Consider the following 19,759-nt stretch of genomic DNA (forward strand, 5'->3'; position numbering starts at 1 on the left):
TTTTTACGAGCGGCGATCAGCGATTTTTATCCTGACTGTGACATTATGGCGGACACGCCGGACACTTTTGGAGCTATGTTGGGACCATTCACATTTATACAGCGATCAGTGCGATTAAAAATGCACTGATTGCTGTGTAAATGTGAGTGGCAGTGAAGGGGTTAACCACTAGGCAGTGCTGTAGGGGTTAAGCGTGTCCTGGGGAGTGATTCTAACTGTGGGGGGGGCTGTGTGTGACACGACACTGATCACCGCTCCCGATTACAGGGAACTATGATCAGTGTCAGAGTCACTAGGCAGAAAAGGGGAGATTCTTGTTTACATTAGCATTTCCCCATTCTTCCTCTCCATGAGACGATCAAGTCCGTGGGACCCGCGATCACACTCATGGAGTTTACGACAAACTGCTTCTTAAAGGGCAACGTACAGGTAACTCCGTGTGATTCTGCCTGTACGTGCCCTTCTGCCACAGTATATGTGTGTGAATCGGTCGGGAAGGGGTTAAATGGGATGGACAAGATTTATGCTTTTTGCTAAATCAACGTTTATAATGATATCCAACGCGTTTCAGGGGTTTAAAGGCACCCTCTCTCTAAGGAATGGGATGGTAAACCAATGATGGGTTGGAGAAATGGGAATGTTTTTATAACCCCCCCCCCCCTCCCAAGTACAATAGCCAAAATTCAGCTGCCAAGTGGAGTTCAGGGCACAGTGCCCTTTGTGCTTTAGAGATGACAGCGCCTCCGGTGGGCGGGCACGGTAGCACTGGACTTTGTCAATGGAAGGTCATTCCTGGCAATGTGGAAAGTTCCTGGAAAGTGTTGTGGACATAGGTGAGGAGTGCCAAGAAATAGAGATCTTTAGGCCGGGTTCATCTGTAATCAGCTTTACCTCAAACTGATTACAGATTGAGGTAAAGAGCCAATCAGCGGCTCTCTACCATGTGATCAGCTGTGTCCAATCACAGCTGATCACGGTTGTAAATAGAAGCCGTTATCGGCTCTCCTCTCCTCATGCTGACAGCATGAGGAGAGGAGAAGAGAGCCGATAACTGGCTTCTCTAAAAGAGTTATCTACATTGATAATCAGGGTCCTGATTATCAGTGCAGTCCCAACAGTGGTGCCAATCTGTGCCCAGCAGTGCTACCAGTCAATGCCCAGCAGTGCTGACAATAAATTACCATCAGTACTGACAATAAGGGCCCATCAGTGCTGCCAATTAGTGCCTCCTCATCAGTGCCCAGAAGTGCTGCCAATCTGTGCCTATCAGTGTCTCCTGATCAGTGCCCAGCAGCCAATCTGTGCCCACCAGTGCTGCCAGCCAGTGCCCAGCAGTGCTTCCAATAAATGACCAACAGTGCTGCCAATAAGGGCCAATCAGTGCTGTCAATCGGTGTCTATCAGTGCCTCCTCATCAGTGCTGCCAATCGGTGCCTATCAGTGCCTCCTCATCAGTGCCCAGCTGCTGCCAATCTGTGCCCACCAGTGCAGCCAATAAGTAAACACCAGTGCTGCCAATAAGTGCCCATCAGTGCTGCTTACCAGTGCCCATCAGTGCTGCCCATCAGTGCCGCCTATCAGTGCCTTCTCATCAGTGTCTACCAGTGCTACCTCATCAGTGCCCAATAGTGCCACCTCGTCAGTGCCCATCAGTGCAGCTTCATCAGCGCACATCAGTGAAGGAGAAAAATTACCTGTTTGCAAAATTTTACAACAAACTATGAAAATTTTCGGTCTTTATTCTTTTACGTAACAAAAAACAAACAAAACAAAAACATAGTGGTGATTAAATAATCACAAAAAAAAAAGCTCTATTTGTGTGAAAAGAAATGATAAAAATCTAGTTGGGTACAGTGTAGCATGACCGCGCAATTGTCATTCAAAGTGTGACTGCGCTAAAAGCTGAAGATTGACCTGGGCAGGAAGGGGGTGAAAGTGCCCGGTAGGCAAGTGGCTAAGATCTGTTTTATCCTTAGGAGCAAAGGGGTTAATAACATTAAATTACAATATGGCTTGTGTAGCAATTGTATATGAATGAAATATATATATATATATATATATATTACTCAGTATATATATATACACATATATATATATATATATATATATATATATATATATATATACACACATATATATATATATATATATATACACACACATATATATATATATATATATATATATATACACATATATATATATATATACATATATATATATATATATATATATATACATATATAATATATATTTTGCTACTTTTCCCCACAAAAGTGGAGTTATCCTTTAAATTCCTGGAAAGCAGAAAGAGTTAAAGACTGCCATTGTCTTCTACAGGGCTGAAGAGAATGAAGAGAATGCAGGCACGGTGGATCATGTGAGTGGCTCAGCTCTCAGCCTCCCATTATGACATCATCATCCTCCCTCTTTGTCTTCCAATGCTAAGGAGCTGCTAATTGCAGACAATTAGGTAAGAAGACGCGGAGAGATTTTCTATGTCCAGGAACTGCCTTCATCTCCTTGAAAGAGCCGGATTATTATTTAGGGAGGGAAAAAAAAAAAAAAAAGAGCGAAACTCTATTATTGATTATCTCTGATCTCGGAGAGCTCGTCTCTGCTGAGCGTTTGATTTGATTTTATTGGGTCCGGCAAATATTTACATTTGATGGATGATTGGAAACGGTTTAATTTTCCACGTGCATGCGTGTGGTTTCTGGGAAAAGGCTTTTTGGTGAAAGTCGCTACAGGATGTTTAAAGTGAACCTGATCTAAAAAATATGTACTGTAGGTGGCCACCGCTGAACTCGTCTCCTTATGCTAGTTGCTTGGCTGATCCAAGGGCCTGGATTATTTTATGTCTTTGCAGATCAGGACCTTCCTCTGCCTTTACTGATCACAGGCAGCCAGGTATTTGTCAATGTCTGGATCTGTGCTTGAGTCCTTTAAAGCACAAATCTCCAGACTTTTAAACAAAGGCCCAATTTACTGCCCTTCAGACCTGAGTGGAGAAAATATACCAGAATCAGTGGAAGTAAATAACTCCTTTGGGCTCTGGAGTGGTGGGACTAAATAACATTTTATAGCATCCGTGGTCATTGGTGTAATTTGGAGTAATAGTGCCCCATCATTGGTGTCAGTGGGAGGAATAGTGCCCCATCATTGGTGTCAGTGGGAGGAATAGTGCCCCATCATTGGTGTCAGTGGAAGAAATAGTGCCCCATCATTGGTGTTATTTGGAGGAATAGTGCCCCATTATTGGTATCAGAGGGTGGAATAGTGCCTCATCAGTGGAAGGAATAGTGCCCCATTATTGGTATCAGAGGGTGGAATAGTCCCCTATCATTGGTGTCAGTGGGAGGAATAGTGCCCCATCATTGGTATCAGTGGGAGGAATTGTGTCCCATCATTGGTGTCAGTGGGAGGAATAGTGCCCCATCATTGGTATCAGTGGGAGGAATTGTGTCCCATCATTGGTGTCAGTGGGAGGAATAGTGCCCCATCATTGGTGTCAGTGGGAGGAATAGTGCCCCATCATTGGTGTCAGTGGGAGGAATAGTGCCCCATCATTGGTGTCAGTGGGAGGAATAGTTCCCCATCATTGGTGTCAGTGGGAGGAATAGTGCCCCATCATTGGTGTCAGTGGGGGGAATAGTGCCCCATCACTGGTGTCAGTGGGGGGAATAGTGCCCCATCATTGGTGTCAGTGGGAGGAATGGTGCCCCATCATTGATATCAGTGGGAGGAATAGTGCCCCATCATTGATGTCAGTGGGATGAATAGTGCCCCATCATTGATATCAGTGGGAGGAATAGTGCCCCATCATTGGTGTCAGTGGGGGGAATAGTGCCCCATCATTGATATCAGTGGGAGGAATAGTGCCCCATCATTGATGTCAGTGGGAGGAATAGTGCCCCATCATTGGTGTCATTCGGAGGAATATTGCCCCTTCATTGATATCAGTGGGAGGAATAGTGCCCCATCATTGGTGTCAGTGGGAGGAATATTGCCCCTTCATTGATATCAGTGGGAGGAATAGTGCCCTATCATTCATGTCAGTGGGAGGAATAGTGCCCCATCATTGGTGTCAGTGGGAGGAACAGTGCCCCATCATTGGTGTCAGTGGAAGGAATCGTGCCCCATCATTGGTGTCAGTGGGAGGAATCGTGCCCCATCATTGGTGTCAGTGGGAGGAATGGTGCCCCATCATTGATATCAGTGGGAGGAATAGTGCCCCATCATTGATGTCAGTGGGATGAATAGTGCCCCATCATTGATATCAGTGGGAGGAATAGTGTCCCATCATTGATGTCAGTGGAAGGAATAGTGCCCCATCATTGGTGTCAGTGGGGGGAATAGTGCCCCATCATTGATATCAGTGGGAGGAATAGTGCCCCATCATTGATGTCAGTGGAAGGAATAGTGCCCCATCATTGGTGTCATTCGGAGGAATATTGCCCCTTCATTGATATCAGTGGGAGGAATAGTGCCCTATCATTCATGTCAGTGGGAGGAATAGTGCCCCATCATTGGTGTCAGTGGGAGGAACAGTGCCCCATCATTGGTGTCAGTGGGAGGAATCGTGCCCCATCATTGGTGTCAGTGGGAGGAATTGGTTTTTCAAAACAACATGCTCTCTAGGAAAATTTATCAGTTACAGAGAATGGGACAAACCATTTAACACTGACAGGGGTGCTTACAATGATCAGGTTTTATCCCAAAGGGAACAAAATTGTTTACTGTAACTGTTTATAAAGTGTGATCTGGAGTTTGCCTTCAATTTATTCTAAATCTGTTGTCCATCTAACACTCCCCTGTTGCTGCTGTGCGAAGGTGCCCCCCTGTGCTCCTTCATCCAGAGTGGGGGACGCTCTAATACAGGAGGTATGTTACTGGCCAGATCACCAGGTGAAAACAGAGGGGGGGGGGGGAAAAGCCTGAAAAAAGAAAACTATTGCAGCCACCACATGGAATGATTGGTAAGCTGCCATGTATGACATTTTTGGTTTGGGGTTTACCACTGCTATAAAGCCATGAGGCCTCCAGAAAGAGACCCTGGAAGTAGGGTGGGTCACCCTGAAGACCTCAATGACTGGCAATGTGACATTACTATAAGATGCCAGGTTGCCAAGTCAGTTTGTCACATTTCTTTTGCCGCAGCGATTGGATGAGACGGCAGAGGAAGAACGGGATTGGCTGGACCTAACCCAACTGTGAGATAGACTGTGAGGATGGATTCAGGCCGAGCCCCACCGCCTGACGTCACCGCCCAACGCCCAACCTTTCCTGAAGCTCTGAATGGAAGCGGAAGACACCGGCGATGTTCCAACGTCTAGAGGAAGCCGTGCCAGGAAGAGAGGACCAGCTTCACATCAATGCCCTTGGCTGTGGAATATTGAGCTGGCGGGTATCCAGCTCCTTTGGGTCATATGCAGTATAATCTCAATGCCAACCAGGGTTGTCTGTTGGTAATTGAGCACAGGACTTTAGTGCTGCAACGGCACGGCACTGGACACTTAACCACTCGCTTACCGGCACCTAAACCCAAATGACGTTCTGATCATTTTTCCCCACAAATAGAGATTTCTTTTGGTGGCATTTGATCACCTCTGCGGTTTTTTATTTTTGTGTTACATTTTTTTTTTTTTAAAAGACCGAATAAAAAAAAAAAAAAAATACAAAACTGTTTTATATTTTGTTAATACATTTTGCAAACAGATGATTTTTCTCCTTCATTAATGAGGCTGCACTGATGGGCACTGATACGTTGCATTTATGGGCACTGATAAGCCTGCACTGATAGGCTGCACTGATGGGCATTGATAAGGCAGCACTGATAGGCACTAATAGGCGGCACTGATGGGCACTAATAGGTGGCACTGATGGGCAGCACTGAAGGACACTAATAGGTGGCAGTGATGGGTGGCACTGATAGGTGGCAGTGATAGGCACTGATTGGCACTGGTAGGTGACACTGATAGACAGCACTGCTAGGCAGCACTGATGAGGCACTGGTTGGCACCACTGGTAAACACTGATAGGTGGCACTGATTGCAGACACTTATGCACTGATTCATGGCACTGTGCGGGCACTGGCAGGTGGCACTGAAAGGCGGTACTGGCGGGCACAGATGAGGCAGCTTCGCCTCTTCCTCTTCGGGACCGATGTCCCTTTCACTGAAGCCGGTGATCGGAGCATTCTCCCGGCAAAGCAGATTCAGGCTGTAGCCGGGAGTCCGTCATTCGGTTATAGCGCGGATCTGAATTAACGCTCTATTAAAGCCAAAATTGAAAACGTAATATATTGCAGTTTACCAATCATTACATGTGGTGGCTGCATTAGTTTTCCTTTTTTCTTTGTCTTTTTCCCTCTGTTTTTACCCAGTAACCAGGGCCAGGACATAGGGGTGGGCAGGAGGGACAGCTTCCCCAGGCACAGTGAAGAGAGGGGGCAGAGTTGTACACCACATTGTACAGAATGTATTAACAGTGGAGAAGGGGGTGCAATTATAGATCCTTGCCCTGGGAGCTAGACGACCCTGTCCCAGTACCGCTAGTAACACACCCCCTGCATTAGAGTCCCCCACTCTGGATGAAGGAGCATAGGGAGCACCTTTGGGAGCTGCATTGTCAGTTGGGGGGAGTGTTGGGGTACTAGCAAATTTAAATACACTAACAAATTGAAGCCAAACTCCAGCCCACACTTCTATATTTATAAGCAGATACAGCAAACTGTTTTTTTTTTTCCTTTTGGGATAATGTTTTTAAATAAATAAATAAAAGCTGATTATTGTAAGTACCCCTGTCAGTGTTAAATGGTTTGTCTCATCCCTGTAAACTGATACACCTGAAGGAGACCTTGCACTTTTGGAAAAACAACAGACTGGCTGGCTGGATCACCATATACATGCATATACATCTGTGTTATCTAAATACTCCGCTGCTAAAAAAAAACCCCTTCCCATTACATGGTCTATGCTGCATAAGGACTTGGCTGGCACTTCTCTCTCTCTCTCTCCTCTTTTTTTGCCTTCCTATAGTGTGTATCCAGCTTTAGACTGGGATGCCATTAAAAGTTCATGCAAAAGGCAGGCATCCCAATACTTTTGACAATAGAGCGTATATATTACTTTATAGAGCAGCTGGTGAAAAGCGCGCCTCTCTCTTTTTTTTTTTTTTTTTTTAATCAAAAACCCAAAAGCCCGGCTGCTCTCATTCAACCGCGACCCAGAATCTGTCACAGTCCCTTTTATCACTCCGGCAGCATCGAGCGTCAACAATCACTACGAGGAAATCGATGTGGCCAAGAGGCAGCTTTGCTGGGCTCCCGCTTCGCTCATTGGTCTACCCCGTGTCCTATGCCCCGCCCACTTGCAGCATGGCACAACGGAGTTCGCATTGTTCCACAATGGAATGTTGTTTTGATTCCTTTTCCCGCTATTCCTACTTATATGGAACAATGCCCGATTGGCCGATATGCATTGTGCTTTATGAAGAGTAACTAATGTGCAAAAAAAAAATAATAAAAAATCTTTTTTGGAAAATCGACATTCCGAGAATCGTATTTAATACGGCTGTTTCTTTTTTAGATTAATTTAACAATGTGGGGGGGGGGGGGAGAGCAATGAGGCCAGCAACCCGCAGCAAGCCGATTTCACCGGTTGGAAGTTCACAGCAGTCAAACCAATGAAAGATTCCATCCCGAGGGGTTGCTGTGGCTTCTGCACTTTGCCTCTCTCTCTCCCCCCCCCCCCCCTCCATCCCCCGCCTTATTAAATAACCTCCGCGTCCGCTTTAATGGATTGCCATCACGGCAAATGAGACCAATTAGCACTCCTGTTGCTGCTTCAATTAACTCACCGCCGGCACACAACAATAAAACACCTAAAAGCCGAGACGATACAAACACAACCCGGACCACATACAGCCTACGGTAACAGCAAAATACATTCAAATGCAACAACGTATGCTTTCATTTTTTATTTTTTTTTTACTAAGAAATCCCTAAAACTGCCTTTTTCTTTATGCCGAAATCCAAGCCATTGCACAGCAGGCTTCCTATGACGCTTCTATTCTTTAGCCTCGTCTCGTGTTGGAGGTCGAAGCGTTTTCATTCACAAAAAAAAATAAAATAATAATAATAATAAAAAAAAAAATCCTTCACTGCAACGCGGGTTTTATATAGAGCGGACGGGTCCGTGTTTCCATTCACAAATCCATGCAAGCCAATGAACAAGGCTTAGCTACAATACATGACAACACACACACACACACACACAGGCAAAGAGCCTGCCCAACCAATGCTGCAATCCTGATCCTCCAGCTAATAAGCTCAGTATGAAGGCAGCGTGACATCACCGCAGCTCGCAATGAATGAACACCCAGCGAATGCAGTAATATGGAACGCTCAACGTTGTTATCGGGAGAGCGAGAAGCACTGCAGAACGTCTTTTTTTTTTTTTTTTTTGAAGCGTACCTTTCCTTCCGCTGCTGGCTCTGAGATTTCCAATGTGGCCATTGTCACACGAATTACAGACCATCCAGAGGTTACGTGGAAAATCAAAATTCTGCAATAAGATTTAGTGTTTCCTGTTGGAAGCAGACCTGACTTCTTCTTTTTTTTTTTTTTTCCCTCTCGGAATGTTATTTCAAACATCCTGTATTTAAACTCAAACTTCAGTCTCGGGAAACGAGAAGCACAGACAGGTTTATTTGGAAGCGATGTATTAGTGATTTTGGCTTTTGTTCTTGGTCCAGTTACAAACGATTGGCAACAATTTTTTTTTCTAAAAATTTTTAAAATGTATTCCGGGTTCTTTGATCTCAGCTAGACACCGAATCAAAAAAGTCTCAAGTAGCAAGTTTTTGTTTTTGATCAGCTAAAGGCAACATTTTAAACAATGCATTCCGGTTTGTTGGATCTCCAGAGGTGCATACCGGATCAAGTCTATGTAACAAGCGTTCGTTCCCGGTTACAAATTAATATCAAATAGATGCACATTCCTTAACTTAATGCATTCCGGTTTGTTGGATCTCCAGAGGTACACACCGGATCAAGTCTACGTAACAGGCGTTCGTTCCCGGTTACAAATTATCAACTGGATGCAACATTCTTTAACTTAATGCATTCCGGTTGTTGGATCTCAGAGGTACACACCGGATGGATCAAGTCTACATAACAAGCGTTCGTTCCCAGTCCGGTTACAAATTATCAACTAGATGCACATTCTTTAACTTACTGCATTCCACTTTGTTGGATCTTAGAGGTACACATCAGATCAAGTCTACATAACAAGCATTCGTCTCGGGTCCGGTTACAAATTGTCAACTAAATGCAACATTTAAACAATGCATTCCGGTTTGTTTAATCTCAGTGGTACACACCGGATCAAGTCTACGTAACAATCATTAGTTCCTGATCCGGTTACAAATTATCAACAAAATTCAACATTCTTTAGCTTAATGCATTCGGGTTTGTTGGATCTCAGAGGTACACACCGGATTAAGCCTACGTAACAAGTGTTCGTCTCGGGTCCGGTTACAAATTATCAGCTAAATGCAACATTTAAACAATGTATTCCGGTTTGTTGGATCTCAGAGGTACACACCGGATCAAATCTACGTAGCAAGCGTTCGTTTCCGGTTACAAATGATCAACTAAATACAAAATGTTTCAACTTCATGCATTCCGGTTGTTTGATCTCAGATGTACACACCAGATCAAGTCCACGCAACAAGCGTTCGTTCTCGATCCGGTTACAAATGATCAACTAAATGCAATAATAATAATAAGAATGCATTCTGATTGTTTGATCTCAGATATTCACACCCAATCAACAATAAGCAGGTCAATTGGCGAGAGTCCGCCCCGTTGGGCTACTTTACTAAAGGAGTTGAGATACTTCACACTATAAACATGGTGACTATTGACTTCAATGAGCCAATCATCTGCAGAGGATATAGGTAAACAAGAACTTGCTTTTTGCACAACTGAAGTGACTAGTCACCGATTCTCAACTCCTTTAGTAAATCAGAGCCATTGGGGTTGATTCACTAAAACTGCAAAATCTGGAGCAGCTGTGCCTAAAAAACAATCAGCTTCCAAGTTTTATTGTCAAAGCTTAATTGAACAAGCTGAAGTTAGAAGCTGATTGGCTGCCATGCACAGTTGCACCAGATTTTGCACTCTCCAGTTTTAGTAAAGCAATCCCATCTTGTTTGCAAACACACACACAATAAAAAAACTCTTGAACGGCGCACCAAGCTGGTCGGTTCCTCCTATCTACAGACCTTGTCAATGATAATAAATTATATTTAGCCTAAGAGTCCCAAGATAAGAATTACAGCCTCCCAAATCAGTGTCTGTACAGTGTATTTAACTCCATAGAGCATTGCTACCCCTTATAGTAAAGCAATTTGTCCGCTGAATTATTTAACACCCATCAATAGGTGATCTATAACCTAGGGCTAGTTGTACGAGTCTGTTAAATGCTGCCGATCGTTTTAAAACTTCAGAAGTCTTTTTCAATTTTAGATCAGTCTTTCATCAAACTCTTTAACCCTTTTATGACCCGGGGGGGGGGGGGGGATCCTTACGCCATCTGCAGTGCAAAATAGGTCATTGGAAGATTGGGGTTATAGTCATTAAAGTAAAGGCTTTTTAATGATTAACTATCAAATGATAAAGAGAGTTATTTTTGGATACTTTTTTTTGAAGTCTCTCTTTATCAGTTCACAAGGTGAATGACCCTCACAGGGTCTGATATGAACAAGCTTTAACTACAAAGTTTGTTGGAGCAGATACATTGCTTCTGCACTCCCTGATGATACACAATGTATCCCCTGACCCCAATTATCAGTTTTAGGTCCCCAATTCCCATTAAGAATTAAAAGTCCAACACTTTTCAGTATCTAAAACATGTGTAAAGCTTCTTACGTTCCCTGGTAATAAAGAACATATCACCTGACCCCAATGTATTAGTTTTAGGTCCCCAATTCCCATTAAGAATTAAAAGTCCAACACTCTTCAGTATATAAAACATGGGAAAGGCTTTGCCACTCCCCGATAATACACAACTTATCCCCTTACCCCAACTTATCAGTTTTAGGTCTATAATTCCAATTAGGAATTTAACCACCAACACTCTTCAGTATCTAAAACATGGGTAAAGTTTCTGCACTCCCTGATAATACACAACGTATCCTGTGACCCCCAACGTTTTGGTTTTAGGTCTACAATTTCAACTAAGAATAACGTCAAACACTTTTCAGTACCTAAAATAAGGGTAAAGCTTCTTAGCTTACACCACAATCCATAATCCACTAGTAACCTGTCCCCTGACCTCAATATATCAATTGTAGGTCTACAATTCCAATTAAGAATAAGTCATGCTTTGGTCAATGTATCCCCCTACCTCAACGTATTCATTTTAGGTCTACAATACCAATTAGGAATAACGTCCAACACTTTTTAGTACCTAAAATAAGGGTAAGGCTTCTTACCTTCCATGATAATCCACAATCCACTAGTAACATGTCCCCCGACTCCAATATATCAGTTTTAGGTCTACAACTCCAATTAAGAATAAGTCAAGCTTTGGTCAATGTATCCCCTGAACCCAACGTTTTAATTTTAGGTCTACAATGCTGATTAGGAATAACGTCCAACACTTTTCAGTACCTAAAATAAGGGTAAGGCTTCTTACCTTCCACGACAATCCACTAGTAACCTGTCCCCTGACCCCAATATATCAGCTTTAGGTCTACAACTCCAATTAAGAATAAGTCAAGCTTTGGTCAATGTATCCCCTGACCTCAACGTATTCATTTTAGGTCTACAATACCAATTAGGAATAATGTCTAACACTTTTCAGTACCTAAAATAAGGGTAAGGCTTCTTAACTTCCACGATAATACACAATCCACTAGTAAACTGTCCCCTGACCCCAATATATTAGTTTTAGGTCTAAAATTCCAAACAGGAATAAGTCAAGCTTTGGTCAATGTATTACCGGACCCCAACGTATTCATTTTAGGTCTACAATACCAATTAGGAATAACGTCTAACACTTTTCAGTATCTAAAATAAGTGTACAGCTTCTTACCTTCCCTGATAATAGACAATCCACCAGTAACCTATCCCCTGGCCCCAATATATCAGTTATAGTTCTACAATTCCAATTAAGAGTTAAAAGTCCATCACTTTTCAGTATCTTAAGCATCAAAGTCACTTAGTGGGTCTAATAGGACAATGCAAACAGCAACAATAGCGTGTCAGCCCATTGCGACGTGAACATCCGACCCCCCCCCCAAAATAAGAGCCCTGATTGGTTGCTGCACTTTCAAAGAAGCCCGTAAGATTGAAGAGTTCTTTCTAAATCTTTGGTGTCAAAGCAGAGAAACTTGTCTGCTGCAGATTTTTTAGTATACAGAACTTACTAAAAAAAAAAAAGTGGTCACAGCAAAAACACAAGAAGACACAAATGACACAAAGGACCTGGACACAAGACACACATCAAACCCCCCCCCCCCAAGAAGTGAAAATCATCTACCTTCCAGTTTACCCTCCATGGACAGTCCTGCTTAGACAAAGTCCACTTTTGGACCGCACATTCCAAGACTGGGCAAAAGAGAAAAGTTTTGTAACTGGAAGGGGTACGGGTCTCTCCCTCTCTGGGTGGGGTGAGAAGTCTTTCAACGAACACGTGTTGCAGGTAAACACAGCGGCGGAGCTCCTCTGCACGTGTCGCTCCCGGCTAAAGAGTTCATCCAGAGTTTTCTTTAGCTCGCTAATCTCTGTCCCTTGCCTTGACGTTGTTCTAGGAGAAGGCAGGATAGAGAGTTTTTTTGTTTTGTTTTTTGGGTTGCCCCCCTTTTGCAGCCCTTGCCCTCCCCTCTCAATCTAAGCCTTAATCTGCCTCTAAGAAAGTCCAAAGCTTGACTTTCCAAGAATGCAGGTGCAGTTTGGCTCTGTCCATGAAGCAGTGCTGAAACAGAGCACGCCTAAAGCTTTGTTCCACCTCTCTCGCTTGCCCTCAGATGACAACCGTCTGCCTCGCTCGGGGAGGGGCTACCTCTGCCTCAACCCCCCCTCTACCTCCCTCCCTGTCGGATTGCTTGGGAAGCCAGGGTTCTTTTGTCCTTTTGGTGCCTCCGTACCTGCAATGCTGCAAAGCAGGCTTCTCTTTTCTCTCCCTCTCTGCATTATGACAAATCAAGACAGGCAGTTGGGCTGCTAGCACACACCAGAAACAAGGAGAGCCTGAAAATAGGCATTCAGGGCTCTGAAGGCAACTGCAGTGGGAAGGGGGGTGTCACACCAGAACTCCCCCACTCATTTTTTTTTTTCTTTTTTTTTTTTAATCCTCCTTTTAGCCATGAGTACCGGACAGCCCCAGAACCTGCAGCATTTGGACTAATGAGATGTCATTAAATATTAAAGAAGCTTTGATTACAGACAACACAACCCCTTCCATCAGCCTGAGGTCACCCAGGAACCGAGGAGCTGCTGCTGCATCACATCTTTTGTACCGATTACCCCCTTTGTTTTTATTTTATTTTTTTATTTCCCGCATTAGGAATCTTTGGAAGGAAAGTACTCTTGCTTGGGAAGTTGGGAAAGGCGGAATAGTGTTTGGGGAAATGATGCATTGCTACATCTCATTTTAAATGTCAGAAAAGACAAAAAGGGGGGGGGGGGGTGGGGGTCTAGGGGGCGTCAACTGCGGGAAGCCAGCGGAGATTTCCTCGGTCACCTTTAACCTCTGTTCACTAATATTTGTTTGTGTGTAGTGCGCAGCAGATGTGGGGTGCAGCATGCTGGCCGGTGGTGTGGCTGGAGGGGCCTGCGGCTGATACACTTTGCTACCAGCGAGCAGTTGTTGATCTGCAGTGTTATTCAGACCTCCCACACACTGCAGGGGTGAAAATTACCCCTCCCCATCTGTGCTGAACTGAACACAAAGGAGTGCAGATCCACTCACTTCTTCTCCTCTACTGCTCTGTGATGGAGAGACTGGCTCAATACTCAGCAGAAGAGTCATAATACTAATAATAATAATAGCAAATCTTTCTTTCTCTGTCCTCTTCCTCACTCTCTTCCTTACCTCTTACTTTTCTCTTTGTTTTGTTTCTTTCCCTCCTTTTCTCTTTTCTTTATTCACAATTTCCTACCTTCCTTTGTTTCTTTATTTCTATAATTATAATACTAATATTAATATTATAAATTACTTTTTTTCCGTCTTTCTCTCTCTCTTCCTTACTTTCTCCTTTTCCTTAATTTCTTTCTTACTTTGTTTGTTTCTTTTCTTCCTACTTTCCTCTTTATTTACTTTCATTCCCTCCTTTTCTCTATTCGTTCTTTCTTCATTCTTTCCTTTTGGCAGAATTTTCTTTCTTTCTTAACTTCCTTTGTTTATTTCTTTCTATAATATTAATAATAATAATACTAATATTAATATTTATTATTGTATTTTTAATTTTTTTTGCATGTTTCTCCCTCTCTTCTCTCTTCCTTACTTTTCTCCTTTCCTCCATTCTTTCTTTCGTTCTTTCTTTCTGTCCTTTTGTAACAACTTTTTTCTTTCGTTCTTTCTTTTTCTTTCTTTTATTCCTATTTTCCTCCTTATTTACGTTCTTTCTCTCCTTCTCTCCTTACTTTCTTACCTCTTTCCTATCATCCCAGTTTCCTTTCTTTCTCCCCTATTTCCTTTCATTCCAATTTATGTTCTCTTTTCTTATTTCCTCTTTATTTACTTTCTTTCCTTCCTTCTCTCTTTTCTTTCTTCTCAATTATCTTTCTTTCTTCCCTCCTCCATTTCTTCCCAATTCTCTTTCTTTCTTCAATCCTCCCTTTCTTCTCAATTTTCATTCTTCCCTTCCATCCCAATTTCCATTCTCTTTCTTTCCTTCTTTCTTTCTTTTCTTTTCTTCCTTCCTTCCTTGTTCTTCCCTTTCTTCTCAATTTTCTTTCTTCTCTTTCATCCCAATTTCTGTTCTCTTTTTATTTCCTTCCTTCTTTCTTTTCTTTTCTTCCTTCCTTCTTTGCTCTTCCCATTCGTCTCAATTTTCTTTCTTTATTCCCTTTCATCCCAATTTCTGTTCTCTTTTTCTTTCCATCCTTCCTTCCTTCCTTCTTTCTTTTCTTTTCTTTCCTTCTTTCATTCTTTTCTTTTCTTCCTTCCTACCTTGTTCTTCCCTTTCTTCTCAATTTTCTTTCTTTCTTCCCTTTCATCCCAATTTCTGTTCTCTTTTTCTTTCCTTCCTTCCTTCTTTCTTTTCTTTTCTTTCATTCCTTCTTTCTTTTCTTTCCTTCATTCTTTCTTTATTTTCTTTCCTTCCTTCCGTCCTCTTTCTTCCCTCTTCCCTTTCATCCCAAGTTCTGTTCTTTTTCTTTCCTTCTTTCTTTTCTTTTCTTCCTTCCTTCTTCTTTCTTCCCTCTTTCCTTTCATCCCAATGTTTCTCTTTCTTTACTTTTCTTCTTCCTCCCTTATTTCCTACTTTCCTCTTCATTTCCTTTCTTTCGCAAATTCTCTCTCTCTTTTTTTTCTTTCTTCCCTTTATCCTTTTGCCCCAATTTCATCCTTCATTTTTTTCTTTCTTTCCTCATTCCTTTCATCCCAATTTCCTACCTTTCTGTCCTTCCTTATGTATTTTCTCTTTCCTTTCATACCAGTTTCCTTTCCTTCTTTCTTTCTTATTTCATAATAATAATAATAATAAAAAATATTGTTTTTCTTTTTCTTCTTTCTCTCTTCTTCCTACTTTCCTCTTTATTGTCTTTCGTAACCTCCCTGCTTTTCTCTTTTCTTTCTTCTCTTCTTCTCTCTTTCCTTTTGTCCCAATCCCCCCTCCCTGTATCACTTTTCCACCAGTAATCACCGTTTCCCCTTAACCAGAACTCTGACCTCTTTATATCAGTCTTTGTCCCAGAAGCTTGCAGTCGAATGTTCCCACTGCTGTCACAGAGCCAAACTCAGGTACCTTACCGCTATGTTTCTGGGAGGGAACCCGGAGCACTCAGAAGCCTAAGCTAGCATAGGGAGAACATACAAACTCTATGCAGACTGTGTCCCTTATCCAGCACTGCCTGCTATGAAGAAGCATTACATTTCCAATGAAAAAAAATTGACTAAAAATGTTCAAAGTGAAACCGTTCTCCAGCCCTCAGTCCTGTTAACCAGCAGAATAAACCTGAATAAACATTATTTTAACATTTCAGAGTCTGCTGCTTACATTCTACTGCACTGCTTAACAGAACTTCTAATCAGTTTAAAGTGAACTGAATGCAAAAATTTTTTTTTTCGTTATGGATAGTCTAGAGGGATTAGAACCCCTGTCAGTTTTTTATTGCCACCTGTGTTTTCGTTAGTGAGATTTACACCCTCTGTCATGTTTACCGTTATCGTCGAAAGTTAAAGTCAAAGAAAATACAAAATTTTGGGTTGTCACCAGAACAGCAACACAGGGGAAATCTTTCAATGGGGACACTAGTTCTGGTGACAACCAGGCATTCCCTCACTTTAGAGGGATTTCCAGCCCTGCCCCTCACAGTGTCCCAGCCTACTGCTGAGCCTCCAGCCCTCTATAGTGCTCCCAACCTTCAACAGTTGCTCGCAGTGCTCCTGAACCTCCATTAGTGCCCCCCTGCCTCCAGAAACCTCATCCCCTACAGTGTCATCAAGTCTGCTACAGTGTCCCTTAACCCACTCCACAACACCTCTTTGCCCAAAGTGACACCCAGCTGCAGATCCCTTAACCACCAACAGTGCCTCCCAACTTTCATAGTGCCCCCAGGTCCCCTAAACCTCAGCAGTGCTCCCCCAACCTGCCACAGTGCCGCCCAGCCCCCCACAGTGCCCCAGCCTACTGCAGAGCCTTCAGCCCTCAATAGTTTCCCAACATTCAACAGGGTCCCACAATGCCCCTGAACCTCCATCAATGCCCCCTCCAGAAACCTCATCTCCTACAGTGCCACCAAGTCAGCTGCAGAGTTCTCTAACACACTCCACAACCCCACTTTCCCAACAGTGACACTCATCTGCAGACCTCCTAACCTTCCACAGTGCCTCTCGGCTTCCATAGTGCCCCTCAACTTCCCATAGTGACCCACGATGCCCCGGGCACACCAAGCCTCCACAATGCCCCCCCAACCTCCCACAGTGGCGCCCAGGTTCCCTTAGTGTCCCTAGCCTTCTGCAGAGCCTTCAGGCCTCCATAGTCCCCCTTTACCTCTAATAGTGTCCCACAGTGCCTCCCAGCCTGCTGCAGAGCTTCCAGCCTTCTATAGTACTCACAACCTCTGACAGGGTCCCACAGTGCCCCCTCCAGAAACCTCATCCCCTCCCCTAACCCACTCCACAACCCCATTTGCCCCACAGTGACACCCAACTGCAGATCTCTTAGTCTCCCATAGTGCCTCCAGGTTCCACAGTGCTCCCCCAACTTCCCAAAGTGCCCCCAGGTCCCTTAAGCCTTTATGGTGCCCCCCCCCATACCCAATCTCCCACAGTGCTGCCTAGACTCCTTCAGTACCCCCCCCCCCCCAGCCTGCTGCAGAGCCTCCAGCCCTCTCTAGTGCCCGCAACATCTGACAGTGTCTCACAGTGCCCCCAAACCTCCGTAAGTGCCCTGTCCAGAAACCTCATCCCCTACAGTGCCACCAAGTCTGCTGCAGAGTCACCTTCCACACCCATCTGCAGATCTCTTAACTTTCCACAGTGCTTCCCAGGCTCCCTCAGTGCCCCCCAGCTTGCTGCTAAACCCCCAGTCCTCTATAGTCCCCCTAAGCTTTGACTTTCTCTTAACCTCCCACAGTGCCCCCTGGCTTCCATAGAGCCCCCCAACTTCCCATAGTGAACCACGGTGCCCCCAGTCCTCCTAAGCTCCTCCAGTGCCCCCCAGCCTGCTGCAGAGCCTCCAGCCCTCCATGGTACTCCTGTAACCTCTAACCCCTTGTACACACGGTCGGACATTCCGATCGTTCAGAACGTGATGATGTTATTTTGTTACGACGGGACTACGTTCAGGCTAGTAGCCAATAGCTTTGATGTAGCAATTTGATCTGAGCATGCGTGGCACTTTGTCCGATCGGAATACTCTACACATGATCGGAGTATGTCCGATCGGAGCATTTTGTCGGAAAATTTTACCAACAAGTTGGAAAACTTGGTCCGTCGGATACTCCGACGGAAACAGTCCGATGGAGACCACACACAGTCGGAATATCCGACAAAACGGTCCGATCGGACACATTCCGTCGGAATCTCCGACCGTGTGTACAAGGGCTAAGGCCGCGTACACACGAGCGGACTTTTCGACATCCAAAGTCCGACGGACTGAGTCCGTCAGACTATTCGATCGTGTGTGGGCTGCAACGGACTTTAGCTTCGCTAAAGTCTGACGGACTTTAGAAATGAAGCATGCTTCAAATTTTCCCGACGGAACTCCGCCGGACCCGGTCCCCTTCGAAAAATCCGCTCGTGTGTATGCTACTCCGACGGACTAAAACCGACGCTAGGGCAGCTATTGGCTACTGGCTATGAACTTCCTTATTCGAATCCAGTCGTACGTCATCACGTTCGACTCCGTCGGAGTTTGGTGTGATGGTGTGTGTCCAAGTCTGTTCGGTCGAAAAGTCCGCCAGAACTCCGTCGGAACTCCGGCGGAACTCTTTTGGAGGTCTGTCGGACATAAGTCCTCTCGTGTGTACGGGGCATAAGAGTTTCTAACAGTGCCCCCCAACCATGTCCACAAACCCCCCAACAATGACACCCAGTCCCATCCAGAGCCTTCTATCATTTTAATACATGCTTTGCATTTACATACTTCCATTGTGTGAGTATAAACTGTATTCTTTTCCGTTGGGACATGCAAGGGTTTGGAAGAATTGAGAGCCGCTGATCTCAGCCATCCTGTATACCTGATATAGTGCATAGGCAGCGAGCACAGCTCAGCCCGTAGTATTAGTGGACGGGTTATTTTTCCGGCTCTGATCCTACCATGACACGACACAGCGGCGGCTGAGAAGTAACAGACAACATGAATTGTGGAAACTATGTAAGAGATAGAGACAGGAGGAGCTGATGGGAATGTTGCAGCTGTAATATATTTAGAATGCCCTGGACTGATAATAGTACGACAGGCGTCAGTGTCAGGCCAGGCAGACTTGTCTACTGTAGTTGGTAAATGAAACACTTTCGTGGTGCTGCACCTTCTTATATCTCTTCACTTTGCTTAAAGCTAAACTCCGGGCAAAAAAACAACAACTTTTCTTTTAATATATTTCTCAATAAGGATATAAATACACTTTGTGTGTATCAAATGACTTTTGCAAACCCAGATAATACCCTGTAAAAGAAGGTGTGACATCATCACTGTGCTATATATAGCCTGTGCAGAGAGCAGCGCAGTGAGAGGGACCCAGCAGGCCCCACCCACTGCAGAAGACTAAAGAAGAGGGCGGAGACAAGACCAGTCATCCTGCACAAGGAGAGAGAACAGAGCTGTGGGAGGGACCCAGCAGGCCCCACCCACTGCAGAAGACTAAAGAAGAGGGCGGAGACAAGACCAGTCATCCTGCACAAGGAGAGAAAACAGAGCTGTGGGAGGGACCCAGCAGGCCCCACCCACTGCAGAAGACTAAAGAAGAGGGCGGAGACAAGACCAGTCATCCTGCACAAGGAGAGAGAACAGAGCTGTGGGAGGGAAACAGCAGGCCCCACCCACTGCAGAAGACTAAAGAAGAGGGCGGAGACAAGAC

General features: G+C 44.3%; 1 protein-coding gene across 14 annotated transcripts in view; it reads right to left on the reverse strand.

Annotated features, from left to right (window-relative positions):
- The window catches only part of CAMTA1 (calmodulin binding transcription activator 1), a 2,106,456-nt gene that overhangs the window by 147,843 nt on the left and 1,938,854 nt on the right, over nt 1-19,759 (reverse strand). Inside the window, exon 1 of one of the 14 annotated variants that reach the window (XM_077458257.1) lies at nt 13,159-13,328. The exons of 12 other annotated variants lie outside the window; for them this stretch is intronic. In XM_077458257.1, coding sequence (XP_077314383.1) covers nt 13,159-13,204 — 46 coding nt within the window. In that variant the 5' untranslated portion in view covers nt 13,205-13,328. Of the gene's footprint in view, nt 1-12,551; nt 13,128-13,158; nt 13,329-19,759 lie in introns of those variants that run through there. One more of the 14 variants, XM_077458258.1, reaches the window with a different exon arrangement.

This window comes from Lithobates pipiens, unplaced genomic scaffold, assembly GCF_037356315.1.
Source record: "Lithobates pipiens isolate NorthernLeopardFrog02 unplaced genomic scaffold, aLitPip1_a1.2 Scaffold_27, whole genome shotgun sequence".
Classification (NCBI taxonomy): domain Eukaryota; kingdom Metazoa; phylum Chordata; class Amphibia; order Anura; family Ranidae; genus Lithobates; species Lithobates pipiens.